Raw genomic sequence first — 10,482 nt, forward strand, 5'->3', positions numbered from 1 at the left:
TTTACCCAAGATTCTAGGTAAATTATGATTCAATTTACGAATTTGGATCTTGAATGTGGAACTTGTACTAAGAACAAATTTTTATGTAATGTCATAAAAGAATTGCTGATTTATAAGCTTTGATTGGTGAAATTGTGTTGAGTTTTACTCGTTTTGGGAAAGATAAAACTATAAGAAAAGTATGATATCCGACAATAGGTTTATTTTATTTTGGATATTGACACGAAAATGGGGTATTATCAATTTATGATTAGAGAACAAACATGATTGACTTAGGTGAATGAGATGATATGATTTGTTGATTTTAGGAAATGTTGGGGTGAATATAAGCAATCATTAATTATGAAATGATGTTTACTACTGGGAGTAGTATATTTGGTTTATACCATGAGACCTTGATATGAGCAGAGTAACACATGAGGTTTATGAAAGTAGAAAGAGAGTGGTCTGACCATAAGGCTTTGACATAAACATATTACTCATAAGTCTTATAGAAGCAGGTAGAGTACGATCTGACCATAAGGCTTTAGAAAGTAAAATATAGTATACGGGTAAGGCTTAAGGAAGCAGGCAGATAGCAGTCTGACCATAAGGCTTCATGCATAAACATAATATACTTGTAAGGTTTATGAAAATGAGAAGAATGATTTTAAAAAGAAGTTAAGGAAAAATGAATTAATTACATCGAGATAATTGTGTTTATAAATTGTAATAATAGAATTATATATTATAAATAAGTTTATTGATTGTATGTTATGGTTAGCTTACTCTTATTTGTTTGTTCTATGATCGTATAATTCATGTTATACGTGAGCAGATAATGTTGCAGATATGGTTGAAAAAGCATAGAGATGATGAGAGACATGCTAGGAAAAATTTTCAGGGATTTTTGTAAAAAGAATAAATTTGTATTAAAAAAATGTTGTGTAAGAGTTGTAAGTTTAATTCGAAAATCTTTTAGGGCTGTGGGGAGTGAACTTGTTATTCTTAGTAAAAGTCTTTATTATTTATGGTGAGAATGACTATTTGAAGAAGTTCATATCATATGCTAAGTTGTATTATTTTTTCTTTGAAAGAAATCACCTAAATCTTGATAAAGATGCAACAACAACAAATTGATCAAGTACCTTAAAATCATTCTAGCTTGAATGGCTTCTTAAGGAATGATCCTACTAAGTTTAATGGGAGGTTACTCCTGATGAGGGCGACTCATGGCTAAGGTAGAATGAGAAGATTTTTCGAGTAATAACTTGCTTAGAAGAACAAAAATTAACTTATGCATCATTTCTTTTGGTGGCCGAGGTTGAATATTGGTGGGAAAGTATGAAAAAATTGATGACGGTAAGTGGTGAGGCTTTGAATTGGGTTATTATCAATTTGTGATTAGAGAACGAACATGATTGAGTCAGGTGAATGAGATTATATGATTTGTTGATTTTAGGAAATGTTGGGGTGAATATAAGCAATCATTAATTTTGAAATGATGTTTACTACCGGGAGTAGTATATGTGGTTTATACCATGACACCTTGATATGAGTAGAGTAATCCATGAGGTTTATGAAAGTAGGCAGAGAGTGGTTTAACCATAAGACTTTCACCTAAACATATTTCTCATAAGTCTTATAGAAGTAGGTAGAGAGCGGTCTGACCATAAGGCTTCGTGAGTAAGCATAGTATACTTGTAAGGTTTATGAAAATGAGAAGGATGATTTTAAAAAGAAGTTAAGGAAAAATGAATTAATGACATCGGGATAATTGTGGTTATAAATTGTAATAATACATGATTGAATTATATATTATAAATAAGTTTGATGATTGTATGTTATGGTTAGCTTACTCTTATTTGTTTGTGCTATGATCGTATAATTCATGTTATACGTGAGCAGATAATGTTGCAGATACGGTTGAAAAAGCTTAGAGATGATAAGAGACATGCTGGGAAAAAACTTTCAGGGATTTTTGTAAAAATAATAAATTTGTATTAAAAAAATGTTGTGTAAGAGTTGTAAGTTTAATTCGAACTTATGTTAAGTGGTGAAGACTTTATTGTTTAAAGTTTGTAAGTTTGGAACCATACTTTGGTTGAATTAAAATAAAGTTTGGTTGTTTATATCTGCTATCGAATTAATTTAGTTTTTACTACTAGTAATACCCTTAAATTATTTGGGTGTTACATTGTAGTATCAGAGAAATGATTTTCGAAAATCTTTTGGGGCTGTGGGGAGTGAACTTGTTATTCTTAGTAAAACTCTTTATTGCTTATGGTGAGAATGACTATTTGAAGAAATTCATATCATATGCTAAATTGTATTAATTTTTTTTTGGAAGAAATAAGTTAAATCTCGACAAGGATGCAACGACAACAAGTTGATCAAGTACCTCAAAATCATTCTAGGTTGAATGACTTCTTAAGGCATGATCCTACTAAGTTTAAGGGGGAGGCTACTCCTGATGAGGCCGACTAATGGCTAAGGCAAAATGAGAAGATTTTTCGAGTAATAACTTGCTTAGAAGAACAAAAATTAACTTATGCATAATTTCTTTTGGTGGGTGAGGTTGAATATTGATGGGAAAGTATGCAACAATTGATGACGGTTCGTGGTGAGGCTGTGAATTGGGAGAACTTTAAGATAAGGTTATTGGAAAAATATTTTCCAAACAATGCAAAATTCGTAAGGGAGATAGGGTTTTTGACCTTATAACAAAGAAGACTATCAGTACATGGTAAAATTTAACTATCTCTCGAGATTTTATACCTAGAATATTACAGAAGAATTCGAGGGAGGACTAAGGCATGAGCTGAAGAAGGTACTTATTCCATTAGAAATACAAGAGTTTCCAGCATTGGTAGAGAAAGCCAGAATGATAGAATTGCTGGAGGTTGATCCAAATAGGGTTTCCAGACCTTCAAAGGGAGAATCTTCAATGAAATTCAACAAAAAGCCTTATGAAAAACAACAACTATCCTCTCGAGGAATAGTGAAGTGTTTTGAGTGTGGAGGAGAACATTTCAAACGTGACTGCCCTAAACTTATTGGAGAAAAGGTTGAAGGGAAGAGATGTTTCATCTGCAATGATCTGGGACACTTTGCTAATGTTTGTCCGAAGAAAAAGAAAATGGGTGAACCACAACCACAAGATTTTGCTAAAATAAAACCCTAAGTAACAGGAAGAGTATTCACAATGTCTGCGGAAGAGGCTATTAAGCCAGGTAAATTAATCTTACACACCTGTATGTTGTAAGGAGAATGTGTATATGTTTTGTTTGATTCTGGAGCCACACACTCCTTTATATCCCTAGCATGTTTGAAAAGACTCGGATTACCAATGCGTGATCCTGGGTGTGAATTAGTAGTTTCTACACTAGTATCGGGACCAGTTACGACCAGTTTAGTCTGTGTCGGATACCCGATCCAAATTACAGGACGCAAGTTCAAAGTGAACTTGATCTGCTTAACCCTTCAAAATCTAGACATTATTTTAGGAATGGATTGGTTGACTGCCAATCACATTCTTATTGACTTATCCATCCAAGTGTGTCTCCATGGGGAGCTCTTGTCTTGCTGGTAAAGAAGAAGGATGGAAGATCAAGGTTGTGCGTGGACTATCAATAGTTGAACAAGGTTACAATTAAGAACTAGTATCTTTGCCAAGAATCGATGATCTATTAGATCATTTGAGAGGAGCAGGGGTGTTTTCAAAAATTGATCTCAGATCTGGTTACCACCAGATTCTTGTCAAGACAAAAGATGTGCAAAAGACGACTTTCAAATCTTGCTACGGACACTTTGAGTACGTAGTAATGTCGTTTGGTATGACGAATGCTCCAACGATTTTTATGGACTACATGAACATAATATTTTGGTCATGTTTAGATAAGTTCGTGTTAGTATTTATAGACGATATTCTTATTTATTCTAAGAATAAGGAAGAACATGCAGAACACTTGAGGGTGGTGTTGGAAATTTTGAGAAAACATCAACTATATGGGAAATTTTCAAAGTGTGCGTTCTGGTTGGAGAAAGTACAATTTTTGGGTCATGTGATTTTTGCTCAAGGAAACTCAATGGATCCAGTAAAAGTGGAAGCTGTGCTAAAGTGGGGGCGACCGAAAATTGTAACTAAAGTACAAAGCTTTGTAGGATTAACTGGTTATTATCGACGGTTTCTCGAAAGGTTTTCCAAGATTGTGGGTCCTCTAACTCAGTTAACTCGCAAAGATGAACCATTTGTGTGGACTGATAAGCGTGAAGCCAGTTTCGAAGAGATGAAGCAACGACTAACGTCAACACCAATATTAATCATTCCAGACTCTAGCAAATCTTTTGAGGTGTACTGTGATGCGTCATACGAAGGATTCAGGTGCGTTCTGATGTAAGGAAGAAGACCAGTGGCTTGTGCATCTAGGAAACTGAAGGTGCATGTGAAGAACTACCCAATGCATGACACATAACTTGCAGCAGTAGTATTTGCATTAAAGAAATGGAGATACTACCTATATTGGGCAAGTTTCCAAGTTTTTAGTGACCATAAGAGTTTAAAGTACTTGTTTGAACAAAAGGAGTTGAACATGCGACAAAGAAGATGGATGAAATATATGAAAGACTATGACTTCAAGCTTTTATATCACCCAGGAAAAGCCAATGTGGTAGCAGATGCATTGAGTAGGAGATAGGCTCAGATAACAACACTGATGGTGAAGGAATTAGAACTGATAGAAAAGTTGCGTGATATGAACTTGGGGTTGCAGTTGACCCTAGATCATATATGGTTTGGTCATTTGGCAATTACTAGTGACTTCTTAGAACAAAAGTGTAGGTTGAGGTCTCAATGGATCAAGAGTTGCAGTAAAAGTACACCGTATATGTTAGGCTTCGACTTAACAAAGTTGAATTATATCCGTTGTTGATGTGATATTGTTAGATTGCAGAAATTATCTCGTCCTTGGATTAGAATTGCATACTCTCTTGTAGCTCTGCAATGGCATGTTGAGATGATTGTGTGATGTGTTGGTCATCATTATGTTCATCGCGAAGTAAGTTATCCAACTCATCGTCTAAGCTAAATTCATCAACATTATCTAATATTAAAGGTTCCTCGTTGCTGATTTGCGATGATGATGATGCTACGAAGTTCCAAGATGCCATTAGGAATTAGTGTTTGAGAGAGGAAGTTGACGAGAATTTATGGAAGATCATTACGATTGAAAAGAAAAGTTGTAAAGAAGTATGAAATTTTTGGTGTTGCAATTTGAAGACAACGCAAAGACTTCCTATATATATATGTGTGTGTGTGTCATTTTGGTTAGGATTCCCATTGTGCACATGTCATTCTTGATTGTATACGCTGCCAAAACATATAGCCTGGAAAAAATTTTAGCAATGAAAAGACCATGTAGAGACCTTTACAGTAAGTGTAATATCTATTATTTAAAATTCTGTTGTTTTCAAATTAAATTTAATATACGAAATGAAATAAAAGAATTTAGAATTAAACAAAATAAATCATTGTTATTAGTTATATATATTTTAGATTAATTACAATATATTTAAAATATAATTAATTAATTAAATGGGTTGATCATGGTATAAGGGTTGATCAAGACAATATCGGAAGGTGTATGATATTGTTATAGTGTTGGGCATGAGAACGAATTATATGTATTTCTCCATAAATACATGAAGTCACTGATGAGGATATTGTTGTCGGTGCTGTTTTCCCCCTAGCGAAAAGATGGTGTCGAACCACATAGTCAATATTCCACGACATCACCACTGTTCAACAATTTCGTAAAAAATTTGACGACCGTCAATCGAGAGATGTAATCAAAATTATGTTTCTAATAGTGTCTTTACATGTCATTCAACCAAATAAAATTACAACTATTCTAACCAATAATATTATTATTTCAGTTCATCTGGACTCCTTATAGATGTGATGACATTCGTCAGATGATTCAAGTCAATTGCTCCCCATTTGTCGGGAAGTAGTTCCTCTCAAATGCTTTTCTATAATAGAATATCTACAATCAGAACATGTGATGTGTCAATTTGGTTTTCGACAGACTATCCTGTCTCCCCAATTAATCTAGATGACGTTCATCAAGAGGATATGAGAGGATGAGCGGATTGGAATTGGCAACAACACCATTAGCAATGGATTGCATTATGAAATGATCAACACAACCATATATTTAACGAGGTTTCATTCAAAAGAAATTGATGGAAGCAACTCCACACTTCATGTTAGAGCACTCCACGATTCAGAATGGACACAGCGGATTGGTTGGAGGAATATAATGCAGGTGACACTAGGTGTTTGTGAAATGATTCAGTGAGTGTTTGGTGTATGTTGAAGCCTCTCAAGTTCAAAAGGCCTTCCAAGAGGGAAGGAAGCTGGAGGAGAAAGGTGCTGAACAAGCACAAGAAGGTGAACTTGAAGTATAGAGGTCTGAAGCAATCTCAACAGCACTTCATTATATCTTTCAAGTTGATTTTTACATGGAGATGAACCTTTCTTTTATAGGTGAAGAGAGGGCTCTAAATCTGAATGTGCAAAGCTTTTAAGATCACTAAACGAGAGTATCTAAGATGCTACTAGGCTTGGGCTACAAGTTCCATGCCAAAAAAATTAAAAACGTGTTTTAAAAGATAAAAATTTGGTTTGTAATGGCTGAGCGCGGGCTGCTAGTGACTGAGCGATTCTGCAATCCGGAAGCTAATTCCCTTTGTTATCCCCTTCCAAAAAAAAATTATTTTCTTCTCTTCTTTGACTCTTGTGCTTCCTTTGGCTCACCAAGCTTCTTTGGTTGATTGGCTATGGTTTCCAAGCTTTATTTAAGGCCTACAAAACAATGAAAATGTATTTAGCAAAGTGAATCTTTCTAAGACTTAGATAAGGAAAGAGCGTTTTTGTTAAAAGTCTTTATTTACTTACCTTTCTTAGTCTTAGTCTAAATTGATACTTCTTTGGATGGAAAGTCCCTAAAGGAGTTGCAATCATTCCCTCCCTCTTGAAAATGAATTTTCCTCAAACCGGGAAGACAGAAAGAAGCACAACTTTGAATTTTGCTTTCCTCCGGGATAAAAAATATATCTACAAAAAATAACAAAAATTAGTATGATTAAAAGGAATAATTGATAATTGATATAGTAATAAACCGTGTAATAGACTATGGACAACGCTAGTAGATTAATTTGGTGATTTTTCACCGACTTTGAGAAACTGGGATTATAAGTTTAATAAAGAAATAAAGTGTTAAAATAGAATGGTTCAATTTCTCACACCAAGAGAGGGGGGGGGGGGGGGGGGGGGGGGGGGGGGGGTGAATTGATGAAGTGTAAAAACAAAAGTTTTTAAAATCCCTTTCACAAAATGTGATGCCTTTACACTTTTCTTGAATCGCAAGGTAAATGAATAGCAATGCAGTGGAAACTTAATCGAATATGCAAAGAACTTAATCGAATGAATAAAACAGAGTAGGGATCAGAAAATTCAAGCGCTGTGTTTTTATACTGGTTCGGCCAAGCCTAGATCTAGTGTCCTTTCAACCACAAGAAGCAAATGCACTATAAAGATCAAGGTTTTTACAACAAGGTTTTTATAGAGACCTCATGTCAAAAATATAAAACACCTCTTTAACCCTCTAATCTAATACAGGAAGTAAACAACAAGACCAGTAGCAAGAACACCCTCTTTTGTTGTCTAAACCTTTGAGGCACCCTCAATATCAAGAACACTATCGTTCTTATTCTTGTACTCACATTAGGGAGACTAAGCCAATCTTCAAAAGATTGCAAATCCTGATCACACAGTAAACACCCAAAATGTGCAGATTGATTAGACGTTTTAAACACAACAAGTCTTGCTTCTTAACAAATCTCATAATCCTTGATCACCACGGTCAATCTTGATTCTTGGAGCTTTTCTCTTCTTTGTAAGATCACAAATATTTTTGTAAAGAATATGAAAGTGTTAGAACAACAAAAGTTCTTACAAAATTCAAATCAGGGTCAATTTAGAGTTAAACACATATCAGACGCATTTTAATCGACCTTGCTACTAACGGAATCGAATGCACCATTCAATTATAACAGTTTAGCAACAATCACAACAATTAATTGAATGTACAATTAATGCAATCGACTATCATTTAATGCTTGGTCAACATAATTAAAAATATGACCGTTATGTTAGTTGTGACAAACATTTAACATTTTTTCAAAACAACAACCAACTTAGTCGAATAGAAATCACATAAAATCAATTAAGCATCAATACTTAGCACAGTTTTGAAAACTTTTCATTTTGAAAAATCTCACAGCACACTTGAAAAGATTCTGTGCAAACACACAAGTTTTAATCGATTCATCCCATAATGTAATCGACTTAAAACTGCTTTTTTGCCACATATTTAAAGTTCAACTAAAGTGCATGTGGTTTTCCTTTTCCATAAACATATGTCATGAATACACATATAAAATCACATATTTAACACAGTGATATGCAATGAATAACACAATCATGTTCTCATGTATGCTCATAAAGATTTAACACAGTAAAGAACTGTTACCAATAAGGAGTATTGGTAAATCTTGAAGAAATTTGTTTTGATGATGCTACAAGAAGTTTTAGTTGAAGAAGATATTAGAATTAGTTAAAAGCAATTTGTAGAAATTAAATGTAGTAGGAAATTCTTGTAAACCTTGTAAACTTGCATTTTTAACTGCAATAATCGATTATGATTAAGCAATAATCGATTATCACAAGTCTTACTTGAATAATCGATTATCACTTCATATAATCGATTATCTCATTTTTGAAAACCTGTAACGGACTTGAATAATCGATTATCACTTACAATAATCGATTATTCATGGCAGTTGGGAGCTGATCTTTGGCACTCAGTGTACTTGGCTATATATTTTGTTTTGGAGAAATTAGAATACAACGTTATTGAACAGAAGCTCTAGCAGAATACTGTTTGTCAGAGGAAGTTCTCAGAAGCTATAGTTCAAGTTCCCTTGCTTGGTCTCGTGAACAGGAGAGGCTCGCGTTTCGTGTGTCGATTGTCGGAGCAAGCTCTCTTCGAGTTAGCAAGGTGCTCTGCCTAGTCTCGTGAATAGGAGAAGCTTGCGTTTCGTTTGTCGATAGTCGGAGCGGTTCTCTTCGAGTTGGCAGAGTGTTCTTCTTCCGGTTCGTTCGTCGAAGGAAGGTTTATTTATCTGCTTTATTAACTATTTGTTGTAATGTGTGAAACATCTTTTTAGTGGAATTGTTAATCACTTTTTATAGTGATTAATGACTGGACGTAGATTCTGTTGAATCGAACCAGTATAAAAATTACTCGTGTGATTTTCTATTCCCTACACTCTTTATTTTTTACGCATATCAACTGTTCGATAAATTTTCTAAAAGAAAATTATTTTTACAAATTTATCTTAAAAAGGTGACCGAACACGCTTTCCACTCTCTTTCAAGTTTTTAATTCCGCTGTGTGACTCTATAACGGTACCGATTGTTCCGACAATTGGTATCAGAGCCTGGTTAGAAGCAATTAGATTATTACTTGCATATGCATCTTTGATGAAATTTAAACTATATCAAATGGATGTAAAAAGTGCTTTCTTAAATGGTTTTATAAAAGAAGAAGTGTATGTTAGTCAACCTCCTGGCTTTGAAGATTTTAAATTTCCTGATCATGTTTACAAGTTGAAAAAGGCCCTTTATGGTCTTAAACAAGCACCTAGGTCTTGGTATGAAAGACTTAGTACCTTTTTAATTGAAAATGAATTTTCTAGAGGAAAGGTTGATTCAACCTTATTCATTAAGAAAGTAGGAAAACACATTTTAATCGTGCAAGTTTATGTAGACGATATCATTTTTGGGTCAACTGATGATTCTTTGTGTGAAGAGTTTGCAAAAATAATGCAAGGTGAATTCGAGATGTCCATGATGGGTGAGTTAAACTTTTTCTTAGGACTACAGATAAAACAAATGAATGGTGGAACATTCATCTCCCAAACTAAATACTGTAGAGAAATTCTTAGGAAATTTGGTATGGATAGCTGCAAGGAAGCTAGTACACCCATGGGTACTTCATGTTATTTAGATAAGGATGAAATTGGAAAAGGAGTGAATGAAACCATGTTTAGAGGCATGATAGGATCCTTGCTATACTTAACTGCTAGTAGACCAGATATTATGCAGAGTGTTTGTGTATGTGCTAGATACCAAGCCAATCCTAAAGAATCTCATTTGACTGTAGTTAAGAGAATTCTAAAATATCTTAAGGGAACTACTTCATTTGGACTTTGGTATCCCTCTGATGCCTCACCTAGTTTAATAGGATACTCTGATGCAGATTATGGTGGTTGTAAAATTGATAGAAAAAGTACTAGTGGAACCTGTCATTTCTTGGGATGTTCTTTAGTGTCATGGCACTCAAAGAAACAAGCATGTGTAGCTTTGTCTACCACCGA

At 34.4% G+C, this 10,482-nt stretch overlaps 1 protein-coding gene across 1 annotated transcript; it reads left to right on the plus strand.

Annotated features, from left to right (window-relative positions):
• Positions 1-4,067: 4,067 nt before the first annotated feature.
• LOC128193744 (uncharacterized mitochondrial protein AtMg00860-like) lies at positions 4,068-6,447 on the plus strand. Its single transcript, XM_052867832.1, has 2 exons — positions 4,068-4,363; positions 6,336-6,447. The coding sequence occupies exons 1-2, from the start codon at positions 4,068-4,070 to the stop codon at positions 6,445-6,447; spliced, it is 408 nt and encodes a 135-aa protein (XP_052723792.1).
• Positions 6,448-10,482: the final 4,035 nt, after the last annotated feature.

Source organism: Vigna angularis, chromosome 8, assembly GCF_016808095.1.
Source record: "Vigna angularis cultivar LongXiaoDou No.4 chromosome 8, ASM1680809v1, whole genome shotgun sequence".
In the NCBI taxonomy this organism is placed as follows: domain Eukaryota; kingdom Viridiplantae; phylum Streptophyta; class Magnoliopsida; order Fabales; family Fabaceae; genus Vigna; species Vigna angularis.

Excerpts from the sequence above, each read along its gene's own strand:
- LOC128193744 (XM_052867832.1), top strand. The coding sequence starts at position 4,068 with ATGGATCCAGTAAAAGTGGAAGCTGTGCTAAAGTGGGGGCGACCGAAA. Across the intron at positions 4,364-6,335 it reads GCGTCATACGAAGGATTCAG|TGAGTGTTTGGTGTATGTTG; the intron begins GTGCGTTCTGAT and ends GAAATGATTCAG.